Source organism: Schistocerca piceifrons, chromosome X (assembly GCF_021461385.2).
Source record: "Schistocerca piceifrons isolate TAMUIC-IGC-003096 chromosome X, iqSchPice1.1, whole genome shotgun sequence".
Taxonomy (NCBI): Eukaryota; Metazoa; Arthropoda; class Insecta; order Orthoptera; family Acrididae; genus Schistocerca; species Schistocerca piceifrons.
In genome coordinates, this window is record NC_060149.1 from 755032478 (window position 1) to 755056595 (window position 24118).

General features: G+C 47.1%; 1 protein-coding gene across 1 annotated transcript in view; it reads left to right on the forward strand.

Moving 5' to 3' along the window:
* Positions 1-24118, forward strand: part of LOC124722986 (dual specificity protein phosphatase MPK-4) — a 136680-nt gene that overhangs the window by 28745 nt on the left and 83817 nt on the right. The window contains exon 4 of the mRNA XM_047248155.1: positions 19692-19788. Coding sequence (XP_047104111.1) covers positions 19692-19788 — 97 coding nt within the window. The remainder of the gene's footprint in view (positions 1-19691; positions 19789-24118) is intronic.

Genomic DNA, 24118 nt, shown 5'->3' on the forward strand with positions numbered 1-24118 from the left:
CAAAGGATAGGTGTCCACCACCAATTGTGAATTAATGGTGGCCTTGAAATCGCCACAAAGACGTAATTTTCCCGAGGGCTTCCTTACAATAACGAGGGGCGAAGCCCACTCACTGGAAGAAATGGGAAGAACGACCCCTAGGGCTGTCAGCCGGTCTAGCTCTTCCTTTACTTGAGGGCGAAGAACCAAGGGGATCTGCCTCGCGCGTAGAAAACGCGGGCGAGCCGACGCCGTCAACGTTAAGTGAGCTTCAAAATCTGAAACACGTCCCAGGCACTCCTCAAAAATATCTGGAAAGTCTGAGATCAAAGATTCCAATGATTGATAGGGAACGTCTTCGGAGACCAACTCTATGGTGTCAGCGATAGAAAAACCGAAAGCTTGAAAGGCATCCAGGCCAAAAAGGTTAGCGGAGCTCGCATCACTGACAACAATAAAAGTAATAGGCCGAGTGACTGATTTGTAAGTCACGTCGGTAGTGAATTGACCCAACAGGGGAATGAACTGTTTACCATAACCGCGTAGACGCCGGTAAACTGGCGCCAACGGGGGCGATCCAGGGTCGGAATAAGTTTGTGCATTCAACAACGAAACTGCCGCGCCTGTATCTACTTGCAGTTGTAACCGGCGCGATCGAACCGACACCTCGATAAAGAGTTTGCGTGCCGATGCGTCGGGAGCCTGGCCCGATGAAACTTCCTGAATGTCAACGTCCATGTCCTCTGTACCTGCTTCCTTCGATTCTTTTGAGGCTGAGCGGCAAACTTTAGCAATGTGACCTTTTTTATTACATTTGTGACAAACGGCCCAACGCTGGGGGCACTCTGACCGATCATGACGTATATAGCATGACGCACAGGACGGCAACAGGGGCCGGCAGCCGGAATTCTGTTTACGCGCCGTGCGGGAGCGGCCGTAACGGCCGGATTGTACCCCTCGCACGTTGTCTACCCCGGACACAGTGGACGCGGCCGTGCCGCCCTGAACCTCCGCGACGTCGCACCACGCTTCCAGCTGTTGACCTGCTGCGTGAGAGACTTCATACGATTGAGCAATGGACAGGACTTCCTCGAGGGAAGGGTTTTCTAACTGCAGGGCCCGTTGCCGGACCTCCCTATCAGGGGCTGAACAAACAATGACGTCGCGTACCATAACGTGGGCATACGACTCTCGCAACTGCTCCATGACAAAATGACACTTGCGACTAAGACCCCCCGGTAAGACTGATGGGGCTGTTTCTTGCATTGATAGAACTCGACCCTAGCCGCTACAACATGCGTGCGGCGGCGATAATATGAAGACAGCAAGGAACACAATGCGTCAAAAGACAAGGACGAGGGTTCCTGCAACGGCGCTAGCTGCCGCAAAACGTGATACAGCGAGGGAGATATCCAAGACAAGAAGAGAGCACGACATACCTCCGCATCGGCAACATGAAACGCCTCTGGAAATGCTGCCGAAGGCGATGGTCATATGCGTCCCAATCCTCCGCCGTCTCGTCATACGGGGGAAAGGGAGGAGGGAACTGCGCCGGAGCAGACGGCGTGGAGAGCAACGCCGGAAGCACTTGTTTCATGGTGGCCATGAGCTCCGTCTGCTGCGCAACCAAAACCCGCACCAAATCCTCCATGCCGTGGAGAAGCTGCGAAACCGGAACAACGACGCAACACGCGAAAGAACGACCCTACTCATCGCCAATTGTGTAGTAACACGATTCACGTTTCCGTCGCACTTCACCTAGTGTAGGCCGGGAACTGTCTGCTAGACCTGCCCGCTCTGAACTGACTGGGCCCGGCCCGTGCTGCCGGAGTTGTTGTTGTTGTTATGCCGGCAGAGGTCGCGTCCGAATTCTCGCGTGCCCTCTGGTGGACGGGACTCTACTTGGAGCAACTACCGTCCCTGACGCGCCGTGCCAATGTGCGTCTCCCGCGATCTTTCTGGTGGCTACAGCAATATTCCAGTGTTATTATTATTATTATTATTATTATTATTAGGTCTACAAAATTTTACCACTTGTAGACCACTTAGATCGTAAAACTATGGTGCAGTCTTTATCTTCCCAGAAGTTCATGTGTTGGCTAATGGCGTACCTCTGTTCATTTGATATAACTCTCCTAGGGTTTTTTTTTTTTTTTTTTTTTTCTCTCGGTGGATGGGTGATTTTGCAGTGTTGATCAGTAGCCTGAAATTTTTCCAGTCCTGTGTGGTGTCTTTTGTGATTGTAAGTCTTCTGAAGTGCCTTCTTGTCTATTCCAGCCATCTCTCTCTGAGTTTTTTTTACTTTGAAATGAAACTGAAAATGTTCTTCATTAGCCTATTGTCATTCACCCTATGAATATGGCTGTAAAACTTTAATCGCCTCTTCCATAATGTGTCTGGAATTGTTTTTGTATGTTTGTTGAAATATTCATTTCTCTTATTAATCCCATTATTTTTGTTCTTTTGTGGCCCTAAAATTTTTCTTTGTATTGGCCTTTCTTTCTCTTCCAGTCATTCTTATTCACCCGTCTTTTTCGGTGTAAGGCATTCAGATCTGTGTAGTGCTTCCCGTTACTGTTGTTTGAAATGACACTGATCTTTTATTATTCAGTTTTGGGTGAAATTGTACGCAAATTCCATTTGTTTTTTCATCTTTCTTTACATGTGGTGTTGCCTGATCCATTTGATTGCATCCGTTCTCCCAAATATTTGAACTTATCAACTCTTCCAATATCTCCATGTTGATTTGTATGTATTTTCTCTCTGTGTGTGCATGTGCTCACGTATTGTGTTTCCTCCTATGATATTTGTTGTCTGGGTTTAGGGTGCAATTGTATGACGTTTTTATGTGATTGTCTTTACAACTAATTTTTCCTTAAAATTAAGTGCATTAGCATCAGCAAGTGAGACACTTCACTTCGAATATTCCTCTTCCTTGTCCCAGGTGGTTTCCTTCAATGTTTTTCTCTTGTAGTTGTTTATCCTTCCTGCACACCAAATTGAAGAGAATTGGTGAGAGCTTATCACCCTGCTAAACTCCTGAGTTAATTCTGAAGGATTCAGAACTTCTTGCAGAAATTTTTCGAAGTCATGTCTGTAAGTGTCTGTTCAATTAATTGTCTGGTAGCTTTGTTGATATCTGCTTCTTCTAGTGTTAGAAATACTGTCTGTCTGTCTACAGAATTGTAGGATTTCTGAAAGTGTTAAGATATAGGTAGCTGGAAGTAAAGACATGACTCGGCAATGGCTGCTATCTGTCATGTCTCCCTTCTTATATGGTAGATGGGTTATGGCTTGTTTCCAATCATCTGATATTCTTCCTTCCTCCCAGAAATCTTTAATAACCTCATGAATGATTTCAGCTGGTTGCTTCCCTCTGTTTCCACATTTCAGCTTATACCCTGTCTTTCCCTATTTTTCAACTGGCCAATGTATTTTTCAGCTTGATGCAGTGATGATTGTTCTGAAGGGGGGTTTTCATCGCTGTTTAGAAGGTTCCTGAAGTATTTTGCTAATAACTCGCATCTGTCTTCATATTTGGTAATCAGTCTGCCTGCCGAATCTTTGAAGTGAAATCTCACTGGCTTTTACTGTGTTGTTTATTTTTTGAAAACTTTATAGAAGTAACTATTGTTGTTCTATCTGAAATTTGTATTCATTACTTTTAATTGTATTTGTAGCATTTGTGTTTCTCTGTTCTAATTTTTTTTAAGTGTCTGTTTCCTGATCTCAGGGATTGTGTTCGTCTTTTCTATTTGCAGGAGGTCCATTTTTTTCCAAGCAGTGTATATCTTCTATCACATAGTCACATATCTTGTTCCACCATCTTTGTTTTCTTCTTTTTCGTTGTTGTTGTTGTTCTTTCACTGGTTCTATTATGGCTTCTCTGATCTCAGTCCAGTGTCCCGTCGTCTTTGTGTGAATCTGTTTAATGAATGTATTCCTGTTGTCTGACAAAAATTGTGTGTCAATTATGTGGACTTCTTAAATTTTTGGTGTTGATAGTTTTGGTTGAAATTTGGCTTTGATTACTGTTAAAAAGATGTCAGCGTCTGTGCCTTGTCCCATTCTGACAAATATGTTCATGATTTCTCAATGGTTTTGTTTGGTTATTTCTACGTGATCCAGTTGATATGTGCCTAAATGTTATTAGGAGAAGACTAGGTCTTTATTCTCTGTGGTAATTTTCTGAAAAAGCTTGACGTTACTTTTAGGTCGAATTGTCTGCAGAATTTGATACCTTTCTCTGATCTTGTTGGTGTGCTTGTGTGGGAAAAAATTTCCTATTGCAAAAGTATTGAGGCTTTCATGGCCACTTTTTGACATTCTGATGAATTACAAACATACCGCGATCAAAGTGTCTCTCTGGACCCACTCGCAATGTTGGGAATATATCATGTACTCTTTACACGTGGAAAAATCTGTGTGGGAATGACTGGGTGATCCATTTTGTGGGTCACTGAACATAAATGGCATTGTAGGGTGGAGCAGGTGGAGAAATTGGCCATGGCAGAGCACATGCTGCGTGATACCAACCACACAATAAAATCCGTCGACACAGAAGTCATTGTTATGGAAAAGAGCTACCATGGTCGCTTGTTCATGGAAGCCACAGAGATCCACAAACATGACAACTGCTTTGTAAGAAAGAGGAAAGCCTCGAGCTGAAAGGATCTGGGATTCCTGTGCTACAGCGAACTATTGTAACAGGTAGCAAGAGGAGAAGCACTGTGGAAATGACCAGGGAAAAGCCTTCAGACATTGACATGACAGGTTCGTATAATTTCTGGCTATGGGCTAGACTCCAGTCTAGTCATGGCAACCAGCAATTGAGGGTGAAGCTCTGGCAATGCCAGCCACTCACGCTTTCGAAAAATCAGAAAGAATAGGCCCGAGGTATTCCTGCTGGTCATAAGAGGCGACTAAAAGGAGTTTCACACGTTTCAGCCTTTATGTGATGGTCCCCTGTAGGGTTTGACCTTCATTTTTCAAAATTTTCCCGAAGAGTGAGCCAATTGGGGAAAGGCACCTTACGTGGTGCATTGTGTCCATCATGCATTGAGATCTTCAGCCCACTTTCTCGTCGTTGCATTGCAGTCCCTCCCATTCTCCATCTCTTAGGTGAGGACACCTTCCTGGATGCATTTTCCACCTTGCACTATGCAGTGTCGCTTTCTGCGTCGACAATGACCATGGACATATTTGCACCTGATATCCAGCTCAGTAGCCAGTCCGTTTTGGTGGGGCCACCATGTATTCTGTTGGTTGTAGCCCCCTGACCACACAGGGATCGCTCTGCTGATGCCTGCGCTGTTAACTCCCCATGTATGCCAAGGGGTAGATGCCCATCCCCCTGGGGCATCGGGACTCCCAGCAATGGCCATCCTGCCAGGTGGCCTTTGCTGCAGCTGGGTGGCGCCTGTGGGGTGGCCCCTGGTCAGAGTGGGTGGCATCAGGACGGATGACATGTGATGAAGCGTAGTCCATGATGTCTCGCTGGTGGTGAAGCACCAGCAGTCTCTAAACGTTCACAAGCTCATTTCATTGCACAGAAGTATGACCCAAAATCGTTTCCCTCCCTGGTCAAACCATGGGAGGAACATCAAGCTAAGGATGGCAGCAGCTCTTCTTTGCCCTGTTACCTTGTATGTTCGAGAGCTGATGGGGAATATTCCATTACGATGAAGCCTCAGTTTTTTGTTGAGCATTTAGAGGACACGTTTGGGGAGGTGGAGGGCTTGTCCAAAATGAGATTTGGGTCAGTCTTGACCGAAACAGCATCCTCTGCCCAGTCACGGGCATTACTTGCTTGTGACAAGCTGGGGGATGTTTCTGTAACCATCACGCCCCATAAGAGCTTAAATATGGTCCAGGGTATCATATTTCACAGGGACCTTCTGTAGTGACTTGGCAAGACAGCCAAGCCACTCGGAGGTAGCCGAAAGGCACGCGTTTAAGCTCACGCAGACTGGCGTGAGGTCTGGAACAGGACAATGTCTTGAGAATTGCAAATAAAGTATGAAGTTGATGTAATACTTAACTTTAATCCATAATTGGAGAACATCGCTCTTGTTGATACATCAATAACAATCTCAATATAAACTGGTAATGGCGCCTTGCTAGGTCGTAGCAAATGACGTAGCTGAAGGCTGTGCTAACTATCGTCTCGGCAAATGAGAGCGTATTTGTCAGTGTAGCATCGCTAGCAAAGTCGGCTGTACAACTGGGGCGAGTGCTAGGACGTCTCTCTAGACCTGCCGTGTGGCGGCGCTCGGTCTGCAATCACTGACAGTGGCGACACGCGGGTCCGACGTATACTAACTGACCACGGCCGATTTAAAGGCTACCACCTAGCAAGTGTGGTGTCTGGCGGTGACACCACACCTTCTTTTGCAGTCTGACGATGAGCTGCGCACCAATTTAGAGTGGCGTGGTGTACATTTCATCCTGCGTGTCCATCGGAGTCTGAGGGATAATCAGGTTGCCACCAGGGCCTTCATCTTGGCCTTCGAGGGTGATAAATTGCCCGAGAAGATCAAGGTGATGGTCTACCACTGTGATGTAAAGCCCTTTACCCCTCCCCCGATGCGGTGCTTTAAGTGCTGGAAGTTCAGCCATATGTCTTCCCGCTGTACTTCCAGCATCACATGTCGAGATTGCGGACGTTCATCACATCCCAGTACTCCATGTGCCCCACCTCACATCTGTGTCAACTGCGGAGAGCCCCATTTGCCTTGCTCTCCAGACTGCAAGATTCTCCAGAAAGAAAGGAAAATCACAGAGTACAAGACCCTGGACTGACTGACCTACACTGAGGCTAAGAGAAAATTTGAACGCCTGCATCCTGTACGTATGACATCGTCCTAACGCCGCCACTACAACAGTTCTGGCACCATCAGCTCCACCAACCCCAGTCACCTCTCAGAACCGGAAGACTACACCTGCCCCATTGATGGTGGGGGGCGGGAGGCATTTCCCTCCCAGTTGCTCCTGCACCACCTACTTCGGGAGCAACCCCCCCCCCCCCCCCCCCCCGCCCCCCCTCAACCATCGGGGACGTCTATCCCCACTTCTGATCCAGAGAAGCATAAGGCTTCTTTGGCTTCTCTTGCTAGGAAAGGGTCCTTTGGGTCACTCCCTCCCCAGGTTTCTGCTACTGCTAATGGGAAAGATGACACCCGCCAGTGGATGAAGAGCCCAAAAGCATCTGGTTGTAGGGCTTCACGCTCATCCTCAGTCCCGGAGACTGAGCCAGTGAAGTCCTCCCAGCCAGGGAAATACAAGGAGCAGCAAGAGAAATCCAAAAAGAAAACCCCTAAGACCAAGAAAATTGCGGTGGCACCCACAGGCACTGCGTCTGAGGATTGGGTAGATATATTGGTGTCTGCTGAGGACTTGGATCTCGCTAGACCCTCAGATGCAATGGTTATAGACTGCTCAGGCAGTAAGTTGGTGGCAGCAGGTGATTCTGAGGTGTATACTATCTCATTGAATGTTCCATGCCTTCCCAGTCTCACGATGATGTCATCCTTCAGTGGAACTGCAACGGTTTTTTTCACCACCTGGCTGAGCTACGGCAGCTGTTAAGCTTTACACCTGCTGTCTGCATTGCCCTCCAGGAAACATGGTTCCCGGCAGTGCAGACCCCTACACTCCATGGCTATAAGGGATATTACAGGAACCGTAGCGACTATAATTGAGTGTCAGGTGGAGTTTGCATTTATGTCCTAAACTCAGTCTGTAGTGAACGTGTGCCCCTTCAAACCCCTCTTGAAGCTGTGGCTGTCAGAATAAGGACGATGCAGGAAATAACTGTCTGCAATGTATATCTTCCTCCAGATGGTGCAGTACCCTGAATGTATTGGCTGTACTGATTGATCAACTCCCTGAACATTTCCTACTTTTGCGAGATTATAACTCCCATAACCCCTTGTGGGGTGGCACTGTGCTTACTGGCTGAGGCAGATATGTCGAAACTTCACTGTCTCAGTTCGACCTCTGCCTCTTAAATACTGGGGCTGCCATACGTTTCACTGTGGCTCATGGTAGTTACTCGGTCATTGATTTATCAATTTGCAGCCCAGGACTTCTCCCACCTATCTGCTGGAGAGCACATGACGACCTGTGTGGTAGTGGCCACTTTCCCAGCTTCCTGTCACTTCCCCAGCAGCAGGCCCACGGACGCCTGCCCAGATGGGCTTTAAACAAGGCGGACTGGAAACTTTCACCTCTACTGTCACCGTTGAATCTCCCCCACACGGTAACATCGATGTGATGGTTGAGTAGGTGACTACAACAATTGTTTCTGTGGCAGAAAGCACAGTCCCTCGCTCTTTAGGGTGCCCGAGGCGTAAGGCAGTCCCTTGGTGCTCGTCGGAAGTCGCTGAAGCAATTAAGGAGCTTCGATGAGCTCTACAGTGGCATAAGGGTCACCCTTCCCTGGAGCACCTCACAGTCTTTAAATGGCTCCGTGCCAGCGTTCACCAACTTATCAGACGAGAGAAGTAGGAGTGTTGGGAGAGATACGTCTCGACCATTGGGTGCAATACGTCACCTTCCCAAGTCTGGGCAAAGATCAAACGTCTTTTCGGGTACCAGACCCCAACAGGTGTTCACGGTGTTACCATAAATGGCATGTTATCTACCCATGAAAATGCAATTGCTGAGCACTGTGCTGAGCGCTTTGCTCAAGCCTCTGCATCAGAGAATTACCCCCCAACCCTTTGCACTCTCAAACGGCGGCTGGAAGGGAACATCCTTTCATTCACTACACCCACAGTGAATCCTATAACCCCCCATTTACAGAGTGGGAGCTCCTCAGTGCCCTTGCACATTGCCCCGACACAGCTCCTGGGCCTCATCGGATCCACAGCCAGATGATTAATTGTCTCTCATCTGACTACAAGCGACATCTTGTCATCTTCAACCGGATCTGGTGTGATGGTGTCTTATCATCGCAATGGCGGGAGAGTACCATCATTCTGGTGCTCAAACCTGGTAAAAACCTGCTTGATGTGGATAGCTATTGGCCCATCAGTGCCACCAACATTCTTTGTAAGCTGTTGGAATGTATGATATGTTGAAACTTCCTGGCAGATTAAAACTGTTCTGCAAGTTTCGCAGGAGAACTTCTGTAAAGTTTGGAAGGTAGGAGTCGAGATACTGGCAGAAGTAAAGCTGTGAGGACCGGGCGCGAGTCGTGCTTCGGTAGCTCAGATGGTAGAGCACTTGCCCACAAAAGGCAAAGGTCCCGAGTTCAAGTCTCAGTCGGGCACACAGTTTTAATCTGCCAGGAAGTTTCATATCAGCGCACACTCCAATGCAGAGTGAAAATCTCATTCTGTATGATATGTTGTCGGTTGTCTTGGGTCCTGGAGTCACGTGGCCTACTGGCTCCATGTCAGGGTGGCTTCTGCCAGGGTTGCTCTACCACTGACAATCTTGTGTCCCTCGAGTCTGCCATCTGAACAGCCTTTTCCAGACGGCAACACCTGGTTGCCATCTTTTATGAACTTACGAAAAGCATACGACATGACCTAGCGACATCATATCCTTGCCATATTGTTTGAGTGGGGTCTCCGGGGCTCGCTCCTGATTTTTATCCAAAACTTCCTGTCGCTCCATACTTTCCATGTCCAAGTTGGTGCCTCCCATAGTTCCATCCATATCCAGGAGAATGGAGTCCCACAGGGCTCTGTATTGAGTGTCTCTCTATTTTTGGTGGCCATCAACAATCTAGCAGCAGCTGTCAGGCCCTCCGTCTCACCTTCTCTGTATGCAGACGACTTCTGTATTTTGTACTGTGCTGCTCCAGTTCTGGTGTTGCTGAGCGTCACCTACAAGGAGCCATCTACATGGCGCAGTCCTGAGCTGTAGCCCACAGCTTCCAGTTTTCAGCCGCAAAGTCGTGTGTCATGCACTTCTATCGGCATCGTACCATTCATTTGAACCCAGAACTTTACTTTCATGACAATCCACTCACTGTAGTGCAGACATATCGACTCTTAGGACTGGTTTTCAATGCCCGATTGACTTGGCTTCCTCATCTTTGTCAGCTGAAGTGTAAGTGCTGGCAGCACTCAATGCCCTCCGTTGCCTGAGCAACACCAGTTGGGGTGCAGATCACTCTACGCTGCTGCGGCTCTACAGAGCCCTTGTCCAATCCTGAATAGACTATTGGAGTGTGGTTTATGGTTTGGCAGCACCCTCACTGTTGCATTTACTCGACCCTGTGCACCACTGTGGGGTTCAACTAGCGACAGGAGCTATTAGGGTGAGTCCAGTGACCAGCATACTGGTGGAGGCTGGGGTCCGTCCATTGCAAATCAGACATGCACAACTGCTCGCCAGTTACGTTGCACACATTCATAGTTCTCCTGCGCATCTGAATTACTGTCTCCTTTTCCCGCCCGCGGCAGTCCATCTCCCGCATCGACAGCCCAGATCGGGGCTAACGGTTGCGGTTCGTGTGCAGTCCCTTCTCTCCTAACTGGAGTCCTTTCCTTTACCACCTCTACTTGTGGTCCGTTCACGTACGCCTCCATGGTTTACGCCTCAGCTGCAGCTTTGTCTGGACCTTTCACGTGGCCCTAAGTACTCCTTTAACCCTGCTGCTCTCCGCTATGACTTCCTCTCGATTTGTGACGTGTTCCGGGGCTCTGAAGTGATTTACACCGACGGCTCGATGGCTGATGGTCGCGTTGGCTTTGCCTACATTTACGGTGGCCATATTGAACAGCATTCTTTACCCGATGGTTGCAGTTTATTCACTGTAGAGCTGGTGGCCATTTCTCGTGCACTTCCATATCTCCGTTCATGCCCTGGGGAGTCTTTTATTTTGTGTACTGACTCCTTGAGCAGCCTGAAAACTATCGACCAGTACTATCCTTTGGTAGCATCCATCCAGGAGCCCATCTATACCCAGGCACGGTCTAGTCGCTCAGTGCTGTTCGTCTGGACCCCTGGTCACGTCGGAATCCCAGGAAATTAACTTGCTGACAGGCTGGCCAAACAGGCTACACGGAAACCACTTCTGTAGAAGGGCATCCCCCCAACAGACCTGCGTTCATTATTACGCCACAAGATTTTTCAGCTTTGGGAGACGGGATCACAAAATCTCAGTACGCACAACAAACTGTGAGCCATTAAGGGTACCACGAATGTGTGGAAGTCCTCGATAAAGGCCTCTCGCAGGGACTCTATGGTTCTCTGCTGGCTCCGCATAGGCCATGCCTGGGCGATCCACTACTACCTCCTGTACCGTGAATACCCACCTGAGTGTCGGTGCGGCGCCCAGTTGACAGTGGCCCATATTCTTTTGCTGTGTCCTTCTTTGGCTGCCCTGTGACTTCATCTTCAGTTGCCGGACTCGTTATCATTGATTTTACCAGGCAACGCCTCATCGGCTGATTTGGTTTTAAGTTTCATTAATGAGGGTGGGTTTTATCATTCGATCTGAGTTTTAGCGCATGTCCTTTGTCCCTCTGTGTCCTCCACCCTAGTGCTTTTAGGGTAGAGGTTTAAATGTGTTGCAGGGTGGCTGGCTTTTCCTTTTTATTTTTGTGGTTGGCCAGCCACTGTAATCTGCTTCCTTGTTTTACTCTCTTCTAACTGTTTCTCGCATCTCTCTATTTTCTTGTCCTTTTGTTTCTTATAGTGTTCATTGCCTTTCCTTCATTCTTGTGGTCTTTCCTTTCTTTCTGTTTTGTGTTATATGTCTCGTCTGTTTTATTCTCACACTTGTGGTGTAGTTTTATTAGGAACAAGGGACCGATGACTTCGCAGTTTGGTCTCTCTCCCCCTCTTTTAAACCAACCAACATCAGAAAAATCCTCCAACAAATGTTGACCAAAGAACTTGTGACAGAAGCCAACAGGCACTATGTCAAACTTCCTATTATTTCCTTGTAATTAATTCTCTTCTCTGCCAATCTGTGGATTGAAGTCTTCTAAGAGTACTTCCGCATAGTGCTCTCATATTTTTGATACGTCTTTTTCTAGTGGTTCCCAAAATTGTTTGACTTTTTCTGGATTTTTTAAATTGTCGTAGATGGTAGGTGCATTTGCTTTTATGGTGGTATAGCCATAGTTTGCTGATGTAAATGAGATGAGTGATATTCACTTTGATGTGGATGTAAAATTTGTTATAGATTCTGTTATATTCCATTGTGATGTGGATGTAAAATTTGTTATAGATTCTGTTATATTCCGTTTGACCATAAAAGCTGTTCCAAGCATAGTGACTTTCTATTTATTCTTTATGGTCTGTTTACCTTTATAAGTACCGTAGCCCTCCGTTTCAAATATGTTATCGTCTCCGTGTCTGCTTTCCTGAAGTGCTAGTGTGAGTATGTTACATCTGTTTAATACATCCATCAATTGTTTAAGTTTTGCAGTCTTTAGTAAAGTATTGATATTCAGTGTGCCTGGCAGATATTTTTTGTTAGGCCTTGTGTGGGAAGTTTTAGAGTGCTACGAGTCTTCCTTACATGATGGTCTAGGGTCTTTCATTGTATATATACATGTGAGAGATTTTTTGTTTTGCTCTTAATGCAATTTGTTTTAAATTCTACATTATAATGAAAAAATCTGTGTACAAATAATTGCATTGTTGTTTTGACTCATAATATCAAAATAAAAATTAGTTTGAGTTAGAGGGGTCAGTAGAGTGTAACCAATTTGTTACCCTCTTGCTTACTCATTTAGTTTTTAATGCTGATATAATAGTGAAAAGGATCTGTAGAAGGAAGTGGAGTGGAGCACAGTAAATTAACTGCAGGTGCTTAATGAACTGTAAACAGAGGGATTCTCCACAGATGTGCAGAGTTCTCAACTACTGCTTGTGGAGTCCTTACTTTTTTTTGTAACAGTTTCCTTCATGGAAACAGCAAACCCTCACATTGATTGTGTGCTGGCGTATGCCTTCACCAGCACACCGGTTGACACAAGGAAACATTGTATGGGAGGTGCTGAACTAAGTGTGCCTATGACAAGAGAAGACCAAGACATGATCTCAGGCTACACACCGGGGCAGCATGCATATAGGCCACCACCGTTGACCGAGTTGTCTCATACTCTCAATCTCCATACCTCAATATGTTGCACTGTGGTCTAGTATTCCACAGTGATAGTTGTCGCCCCTTGCACCTTAGCTAGCTGTGAGGAAACATTAGTCATTGTATATAGTTGTGATATGGATACGGACAAGATTCAAGAATTAGTACATGTTGATTGATTGCTGTTAACTACAGAACTTCAGATTGGAGACACAATTGAAGTTAAGTACTCAATTGGTTCCTGTAATAAAGTGTATTTTAACCAAGTGTGTGTTTTGTGTAGTAGTGAGAGGAAACTGGCCACCCACCTATATACCATCCTCTCCTCATCCAGCCAGGAACACAAAACATTACAAGAAAGCATGGCTACAACGGATTGGTATAGAGTCGAAGTGGCATGGAATGATGTACTTCAGAATACTGCTCACTGTGTCCATGACATTTGATAAATCACACTTTCCTGCCCAGGTTGTGCTAAGTGGCAAACACTTATGAGAAATCAGCATTCAATTGCTGGGTGTGTTATGAGCTTAGGAAACCCGGATTTCCTGAGTTGGGGACTAGTGAGTGCCTTCAGTCCTTTGGCACTGTAAGCACTGGCCATGCTTCGGCAATCACTGTGTGGCAAGCCAGTGGAACGTTGTCACAGGGAATGGGGATCTTGGCTTAACCGCCCAGATTGCGAATTGAGGAGATGGTAAAAGCCTCAAAAAGTAGAAGAAGAAGAAGAAGAAGCTGTCAGTCTCAAAGTGTGCTGCAGACCAATCGTATACACTCCTGGAAATGGAAAAAAGAACACATTGACACCGGTGTGTCAGACCCACCATACTTGCTCCGGACACTGCGAGACGGCTGTACAAGCAATGATCACACGCACGGCACAGCGGACACACCAGGAACCGCGGTGTTGGCCGTCGAATGGCGCTAGCTGTGCAGCATTTGTGCACCGCCGCCGTCAGTGTCAGCCAGTTTGCCGTGGCATACGGAGCTCCATCGCAGTCTTTAACACTGGTAGCATGCCGCGACAGCGTGGACGTGAACCGTATGTGCAGTTGACGGACTTTGAGCGAGGGCGTATAGTGGGCATGCGGGAGGCCGGGTGGACGTACCGCTGAATTGCTCAACACGTGGGGCGTGAGGTCTCCACAGTACATCGATGTTGTCGCCAGTGGTCGGCGGAAGGTGCACGTGCCCGTCGACCTGGGACCGGATCGCAGCGACGCACGGATGCACGCCAAGACCGTAGGATCCTATGCAGTGCCGTAGGGGACCGCACCGCCACTTCCCAGCAAATTAGGGACACTGTTGCTCCTGGGGTATCGGCGAGGACCATTCGCAACCGTCTCCATGAAGCTGGGCTACGGTCCCGCACACCGTTAGGCCGTCTTCCGCTCACGCCCCAACATCGTGCAGCCCGCCTCCAGTGGTGTCGCGACAGGCGTGAATGGAGGGACGAATGGAGACGTGTCGTCTTCAGCGATGAGAGTCGCTTCTGCCTTGGTGCCAATGATGGTTGTATGCGTGTTTGGCGCCGTGCAGGTGAGCGCCACAATCAGGACTGCATACGACCGAGGCACACAGGGCCAACACCCGGCATCATGGTGTGGGGAGCGATCTCCTACACTGGCCGTACACCACTGGTGATCGTCGAGGGGACACTGAATAGTGCACGGTACATCCAAACCGTCATTGAACCCATCGTTCTACCATTCCTAGACCAGCAAGGGAACTTGCTGTTCCAACAGGACAATGCACGTCCGCATGTATCCTGTGCCACCCAACGTGCTATAGAAGGTGTAAGTCAACTACCCCGGCCAGCAAGATCTCCGGATCTGTCCCCCATTGAGCATGTTTGGGACTGGATGAAGCGTCATCTCACGCGGTCTGCACGTCCAGCACGAACGCTGGTCCAACTGTGGCGCCAGGTGGAAATGGCATGGCAAGCCGTTCCACAGGACTACATCCAGCATCTCTACGATCGTCTCCATGGGAGAATAGCAGCCTGCATTGCTGCGAAAGGTGGATATACACTGTACTAGTGCCGACATTGTGCATGCTCTGTTGCCTATGTCTATGTGCCTGTGGTTCTGTCAGTGTGATCATGTGATGTATCTGACCCCAGGAATGTGTCAATAAAGTTTCCCCTTCCTGGGACAATGAATTCACGGTGTTCTTATTTCAATTTCCAGGAGTGTATGTGTGGCTGTTGAGGTGAACAGTCATTACCAGTCAACCTCTGAGGAACCTGCCACACCTCAGTTTTAGAAGGCTTACCTAGACAAGCAGGGCACTGTCCGGGCATACCTTTTTTCCCTAGCTGCACTTGGGACTAAGATGGAATCCCCAATTTTGTCTCTTTCAGATCCTAGCGGAATGGGTGTAGCTAGTGGGTGCCAACACCAGCTGAGAGAGCTTGTGTTGCCAGTTCTCCTGATACAAGAGTTAATTCAAAGAGTTTTGTTTCTAGTAACAGAACACATGCTGCTAGTTAGAATGTGTTTTTAATAGTTAAAAGTGAAGAGGACAGCTGTGTACATTCAAAAGGATTTAGAGGGCATTGCTGACACTTCAAAATCTGTGAAGCATTTTTCAAATGGGATACTGTTGGTCAAAATTTGTAGTTCCCAACAAGCAACAAATCTCCAGAAAGGAAAGTTCGTCTGGGAATTTGTGATCAAAACAGAACTACGTGACATATTGAACTACAGCAAACGTTTTATGTCTTGTTGAAAACTTGTAGATATCCCCAAAGAAGAATTTAAAGATGAGTGGGCCCAAGAAGGCATCACTGACGTGCAAAATATAATGAAAATGACTGATGTCGATCTGCTCAAATTGCACTCCTTTATTCTTATATTCAATAGCAGGAAACTTCCAGGGCATATCAAGGCAGGTTTCCTTCATTTACACATGTGCTCTTATCTCCCCAACCCAGTGCACTGTTGTAAATGGCAGCACTTTGGGCACATCACACTAGCATGTAAGAGAAGCCATTTATGGCAAATGTGGTAACGCCACCCACAAATGAGTAATTTGTTCATCTCCTCCAAAGTATGCACAAGGGTTGTCCAGAAAGTGATGCACCACTTTTTTTTTCTTCAACTATTCTTTATTGAACATAATGAGAATTACACACATGAAAGAATGGTGTTTTATCTACACACCCTATTTTTCCACCTAATCTCCATCCCATTCTGTGGCCTCCTTCCGCCATGAAACAAGGGCATACATGCCCTGTCGGTACCAACCCTTGTCCTGGCGGCAGAGCCAGTGCTTCACTGTGTGAATCACCTCATCATCATCCTTGAAATGTCTTCTCGAGTCATAATGCATCTGTCCCTGTGGATGACGTCATCAGCTGGCAGCAACATGTCAGGTGTGACAACCGTGAATGGTTTCCCCGACCGCTGCAAATCATGGAGCTCTGCTGAACCGCCTTCTGACGATGTCACCCTCTGTGCCCAGCGACTAAAAGTACTTCTGTCGACAGCAGATGCTCCACAGACTTTGCACAAGTGTTTGTGAATATTCTCCACAGTTTTCTTTCTCTGCAGTGAGAAATTCAATGACAGGACATTGCTTGTAATATCCATCACCTACAGATACCATTTTGAAACTGTCCTGCAGCTACGCTATCTATCAGAAGTGACGGAAACTTGGCGTGCTCACTCAGGAGACTTCAAATAATGCACACATAATGTTTTGCTTTCGTAGCATTGTTTTCAACTGAGGAAAAAATGCGGTGCATTACTTTTTGGGCAACCCGTGTAAACTGCTCTGGGATCATCCTGTCTGGAGTAAGTACTGCTGCTTCTGTCTTAAAGAAAGGAAGATGCAGGAACTGATAACAATCAAGTGTTACCAGTATGGTCAGCAAAAATGATCTTGAAGTCCATGCAGCCTCCCACAGTCACTACTTCTTTCACTTCAGTTCTTAAAAAGCCTATTCTGAAAGCTCGTGCCTCTACACAAATGGTGGTTGAGAGTGTCAAAGCATTTGTAAAAGTGCTGTTTTTGTGGAGCCCATAGCTCTCCCCAGAATATCAGAAAAGACCATGGTTGCCAACATGGCAGAGCTTCAGGCACGTTAAATGGCAAGCGTCAGTAAACAGACCAGCACTGTCACTATCATTGCCTCAGTCATTCCTACAAAACCTTCTTTGGCAGACAAGTGTCAGAAGAAGCCAGGTTCTATATCATCAGATCATACAGACCTCATTCTATTTGACGGTTCTCATGTTTCAGAGCCAGTGAAATATGAATGCCTGTGGCAACCATCTCACCCCATGACAGCCTCCACCCTTTGCAGGCAGTGGAGAAACTGAAACTCGTAGCACAAGAACACCCCCTGTGCTTCTGTATGCAAGGAACATGTTTTATAGCTACTGAGGCCCCTGTGCTATGGGACTATACCCTCGATCCAAAGGATGACCTGACTGGGGAAAGGGACAAAGGAGTGTTTGCTGTGTTTGTCAATAACACACACCACTCCTCTAGTCTCTCTCTCGTTACTGAGCAGTTACCATTGAAGTTCATTTGGGTCAACAGATTACTCTCTGCTCTCTGTATTTACCAGCACATGGAGCAATAGATTCTGAGGCTCTCTGAGATCTTATACAACAACTCCCATTTCTCCTACTGGGAAACTCAATGCCCATAATGTATTTTTAGAGCTCAAGATTTATAGTGTCTCATGATGTCACAAGAGCTTCGCATCCTCAACACAGGCAATCCTACTTATTTCAACGCTGCTACTGGGCACCCTTAGCTGTAGACCTCTCACTTTCCTCCCCAGTCCTCGCGGATTCGGCCCAGTGGGAAGTCGGTGATGACCTTCATTTGAGTGGTCTTTTCCCACATTAGATTCACTTATCGAATGAAGCAATTCTTGAAAGGACACCACCATGATGGATGATCAGCAGAGCTATCTACACACTGTTCTGCCAGGTGGCTGTGTTTGAACACAAAGGCAGCATCCAAGAATGGGTGGACCACATCACATCAGTGATCCACCATGCCGCTAATTTATCCATCCCAAATTCCTCACGTCATCTTTGGAGTCAACCTGTACCTCGGTGGACCAATGAGTGCCACTCAGCAATCTGCATCAGACATATGGCTTTGTGATGGTTTAAATGCTGCCCAATGGCAGAAAACCACACAGCCTTTCGATTAGTATAAGCCAGGGCTCGACACATGATCAAGGAGGGCAAGAAAAGGTCATGAAAAGTATTCCTGAAATCTCTCAACTGCTCAAATTGTTTTATGAAAATATGGGAAGCCGTCAGGAGGAATTTTGGTAAACACTGTCAGTTTTCTGTAGCAGTGGTGCTAAAACAGGGGTTGTCTCCAAACAGTTCCCAAATATATTGCCCAGACAATGGCATAGCATTTTGTGGTGATTACTCCCACTGCCAGCCAAGCTCCTGTGTTCCACTGTTCCCATGCCACCTTGGAGAGGAATGAGTTGGACTTCAGGTCCAAGAATTCTTAGTCCTACAACTGCCTATTCTCCATGTAGAACTTGGATTCATCACAGTTGGAGGCTTGTGATACTTCATCCGGTCACAACAAAATCCGATGTAGTATGCTGCAGATCTTGAAAATGGCATCAAAGGAATACACTGTTTTTATTTGATATGGCAAACAGACCAGTTTCTCAACTTATGGATGGAGGCAATTCTGATACCCCTCCTCAAACCAGCTCCATGTGTGCCATCCCCCCTACATGCTATCACCTCACTGTTGAGGTACAGAATCGTGCATCAATGGGAAGTCTAGTGCCTGGAAGTGGCAGACAGTAAGCTGCATCTAGTGAAGTCTACAACGCCGACTTCCAGCCATGAAGATGGGATGAAGTCCTTCTCACCTGTCTCCACATAGAACACAGCCCTGTGACTAGTGAGAGGATAGAAGGCTTCCAATGCGTGATGCTTGGAGCATACAGACCGTGACGCACCACATTTCAGTAGACTGTGTTTTATATTCAGACAAGAGGGCAGCAGCTCATTTGCTGATGCATTTTCCATCTGTTTTAATTGAAAATAAAAAAAAATGCTACTACTTTTAAAGTTTTGTGAAATGTCCGAATTGTCTCCTAAAATTTTAGTTAGAAGTTTTTTAATGTATTATCAGGGTGGCTGGCTTATCCATGTTTGTTGTAAGTGATCAGCCAGTCACATATCCATGTATAATTATTTGAGCTTTCCTCTATCTTTCTTCTGTTTTAATTGGCAGTTTTCAAACATCTGCCCACATTTATGCTGTCTTAATACATGTGACCTAGTGTGAAATGTTCAGTGATTGTGAGTGAGAGTGAGAATGAAAGAGAATGCTTCTTTTTGTGTAAGACTTCTTAGTATTATGACACTTCAAGCAAATTTGTTCCTATTAATGTTTGTAAGGATACTAATGACCTCGCTGTTGAGCACCGGCCATTGTTCCTGCCAGAGGTGACAGCTCTATGTAGTGGATTACACACATATATACCCACAAATGACATAGAAAATTAATAATGTATTCTTCCTGCTTTACTGGACGTGCACAATAAGTAAAATATTGTTATTTGCTGTCTTTCCTGGTGTTATAAATATTTATCTGTATTAATAATTTATTTCTTATATGTCATTGGATTTACTAAACTATGTGCGTATTTCAGTTACAGACAACCCCCGTGAAGATCTTTTGAGTTATTTTGAGGATACATTTGAATTTATCAAGGCTGGACAAGAGGATGGTGCAGTACTTGTTCATTGGTGAGTGTGCACTGTTATGTGCTTCAGTATTTTCTTATTTTCAGAATTCTTTGAGGGTGTATTTACTGGGACGGTTAGGACAGGTGAGAAGATGTTCCATATCCCGAGGTTTGCCACAATCACATCTGTTATCGTGAGCATCTATGATGTCCCACTTGATCAGTTTTGTTTTCACTAGTAATCTGCTCATTCTGATGCTGTTCATGCTTGTCCAAATCTTCAAGCTCAAGCTCTTGTCGCTGGGTATCTTCTGTAGTACCAGGCAGTCATTTGAAAACTCGTTGAGTCCTTTGTTCATGAATCTCTTGTGGGATTTAAGTCTCCAAGGTTCACGGGTATCTCCAAATGGTGTGTCATTCATTGAGATTATGCTTAAACTTCTCAGTATGTTTGTAACCATATTTTCAGGAGTTGAGATTCATAAGTCCAGCTGCTTTGAATAGGTTATTTAGGAACGTGTGTTTCATGCAACCAGTTATTAGCTGACATGTTGCATTTGATCTTTTTGGCATGTACAGATCTCGACCACACCAGGCAAGCATATTCTGCGCTATGGAGAAGTACTGTGCCTGGGCTGGGATTCGTAGTCCCTTTTGTCTAGATCCCCATTTGCTGTTAGCCAGTTTTCTCAGTAAGTAATTTTTGGTTGCAACTTTGAAGGGTCTTTTCACTGTGATGTTTGTACATCAGAGGTTAGTGGCAGCAGTGAGTTCCTACCGTGTCATCTTTTCAGATATAAATATTTATTTGTATTGTACCCAGGTATGATGGCTTATCTGTGTGTTCCAGGATGATGTCATTTCATGTTACAGTCAGCTTTCAATTTGCTTGTTTTGAGTGAAGGTGGAAGACCCTGATTTGTGTCTTTGCAGCATTAGATTTAAGGATGTTTTTGTGGTAGTATACTGACGTAATGCTTAGAGCACATTCTGGGTTTTCTTCTACCACCCCAAAAATCTTCCATTTAGCTGTGATGACCAGATCATCGGCATAAGGGAAGTGGGTCGTGTAACTTGGTGTCAGTTGGTCATTGGTATACAGGCTGAATCAGAGGGGGCCCTGGACACATGCTTCATGAGCCCTTTCTTCTGTTGTTGCCATTAGCTCTTTCTGCCCTCCAGTGTGACATAGAACATTCTATTTTTGCAGGAGTGATTCAGTGAATTTTACAAGCTGGTAAATCTTTGTTTGTCATACAGTTCTGCCATGAGCAACCTGTGGTTCACTGTGTTAGGTTTGGTCAACCAAGTCTAGTCTTATTATTTGTTTATTTTTCATATCCTTTCTCTATGTGTTCAGTAAGAGATAAGATTTGGCTGCTGCGACATTTTTCTAGTCTGAAACCAGCCTGTTGGCAGATGAGCCTTGGGTCCTAGATGCCTGCTGTGCAGTTCAGTATCAGTCAGTCATACATTCTCTCCCTCTACCTCTCCCCCAGTGCTGCTCCCCCTCACCCTCCCTCCCCCCTCTGCCTCTCCCCCTCTGCCTCTCCCGCTCTGCCGCTCCCCCTCTGCCTCTCCCCCTCTGCCTCTCCCGCTCTGCCGCTCCCCCTCTGCCTCTCCCCCTCTGCCGCTCCCCCTCACCCTCCCTCTCCCCCTCTGCTGCTCCCCCTCACCCTCCCTCTCCCCCTCTGCCGCTCCCCCTCTGCCGCTCCCCCTCTGCCGCTCCCCCTCACCCTCCCCCTCCCCCTCTGCCTCTCCCCCTCCCCCTCTGCCTCTCCCCCTCCCCCTCTGCCTCTCCCCCTCCCCCTCTGCCTCTCCCCCTCCCCCTCTGCCTCTCCCCCTCCCCCTCTGCCTCTCCCCCTCCCCCTCTGCCTCTCCCCCTCCCCCTCCCCCTCTGCCTCTCCCCCTCCCCCTCCCCCTCTGCCTCTCCCCCTCCCCCTCTGCCTCTCCCCCTCCCCCTCTGCCTCTCCCCCTCCCCCTCTGCCTCTCCCCCTCCCCCTCTGCCTCTCCCCCTCCCCCTCTGCCTCTCCCCCTCCCCCTCTGCCTCTCCCCCTCCCCCTCTGCCTCTCCCCCTCCCCCTCTGCCTCTCCCCCTCCCCCTCTGCCTCTCCCCCTCCCCCTCTGCCTCTCCCCCTCCCCCTCTTCCCTCCCCCTCTTCCCCCCCTCTTCCCTCCCCCTCCCCCTCCCCCTCTTCCCTCCCCCTCTTCCCTCCCCCTCCCCCTCTTCCCTCCCCCTCTTCCCTCCCCCTCCCCCTCTTCCCTCCCCCTCTTCCCCTCCCCCTCTTCCCCTCCCCCTCTTCCCCTCCCCCTCTTTCCCTCCCCCTCTTCCCCTCCCCCTCTTCCCCTCCCCCTCTTTCCCTCCCCCTCTTCCCCTCCCCCTCTTCCCCTCCCCCTCTTCCCCTCCCCCTCTCTACCTCCCCCCTCCCACATCTTTGGGACCTCGCATGTCTTGAGGCAGTGATTGATTAGGTCCAGGATCCATTGTTTGGCTGTTTTATCTGTTCCGCACAACGTTGTCAATATCTGCTGCTTTTCCATTTTTCTTTGAGATTAGTCATAGGATGAATTCTTTTAAGGAAAATGGCTCAAAGAAGTAGTTTGAATCTTGCTATAGGCATCTATTGATTTTGGGCTTTTTTCATCCTTTGTTGGACTATCTAGTTAGAAGGAGTTGATGGCAGCTTGATTTGGTGTTACTTTTGACATTTATTCCACTACTTGTGGATCACAGTTGAGCTTTTTTGACTAAGTTCCAGGCCATTGTGCTGCTGTTGGTCATGTCCCAGTACTTCCAGGGTCTCAGTCTGCTTCCTCTGTTGTGTCTCACTGAACATTTCCATTAGTGCAGTTCCATACAAGATAATATTTTCATCAAAAGGGTCTTGCTTGTATGTACAGTGCTTCATGTTTATTCAGGATATCTTTTGGTTCATCTGTGAGGCCTAAAATAAAATATTATCTGCAGCCTAACAGAGTATGTCTCTTGGAAGATATTGGGAGAATCTCTATGAACCTTTGTAGTTTCCCAGTTTTGAGCTGAGTTTCTTTATTTCTGCCTTGAAACCTTTCAGGTAGTCTACCTATTTGGCCTTTCTAAATGTTCAAATGCGTGTTAATTCCTAAGGGACCAAACTGCTGAGATCATTAGTCTGACTTTTCTAAAATCGAACCGTCTGCAGAATATTGTTTTTATGATTCTAATAGCAGCATATGTCTGGCTTAACAATTAGCCTGTGTTGTGTTTTAGAGAGAGACTCGAATGCAGTTTTTAGACATTGGTTATGCACATTTGCTCTAATAAAGCAGCTGTCAGGGCTGTAATCACACTTCCATATTTTTCTGTTAAAGGAACAAATTAGAAATCCAATATTGTCATGTGGCAAAGAGGACTGCGGGCAATGGATAGAGATTAGGAACCATGTAAGGTCATGTAAGGTGTCCTCACCCAAATAGGTGGAATATTGGCAGAGTTGCAGCGCCATGACAATACAAGGTGCAGAAGATTCTAATGTGTGAGGGATATAAGATGCACCATGTAAGGCATCCTTTCCCAAATGGCCTTCACTTCAGAAAATTTGGACAGTGTGGAGGTCACACCCTAAAAGGGAACCATAATGTATTAGGCTGAAAAGTGGTGGACTCCTTTTAGCTGCCTCTTTCGACAGGTAGGAATACCTCGAGACTATTCTAATCCCCGAACCTGAAGGGGGATAGGGGGCTTTGTCACAGCATCACATAAGACTGCAATGCAATGGATGACAATGACCACTTATTGGAACAGTGGGCTGAAACAACTTACTTATTGTTACATGACCCAAACTACACACTCAGTATCCAGCACGGTAGTCAGTCCTTCGTGGAGGGGTCATCGTGTACCCTCTTGGTCATAGCCCCCTGACTACACAGGGATCGCACTGCTGATCCCTGAGCTGTAAACTCCCCCACATTTGCCAAGGAGTAGATGCCCATTGTCTTGGGTCGTCGGGACTCCCGGCAACAACCATCATGCCAGGGGGCCTTTGCTGTTGCTGGGTGGTGTTCGTGGCAAGAGCCCCTGGTCGGATTGGGTGTCATCAGGGCAGATACCGACAATGAAACAGACGAAGTCATCTTTTGCTGGGGTCCGAATGGCCCCTGCAGCCTCTAGAAAAGGGAAGGTTGAATTCAATGCTGCTGTGTGTGACCCTAAATTGTTCCCCTCCCAAGCTGCACCATGGGAGGAATGTAGGGCTACAGGAAGAAGAGAGCCATATTCGCCTCATTATTTAGTGTGCAGCAGAACTGATGGGGACTCCTTTCTGGATACAAAACCTCTATTTTTTGTTGAACACCTGGAGGATAAGTTTGGAGTAGTAACGGTGCTGTCCAAAATGTGCAATGGGTCAGTCCT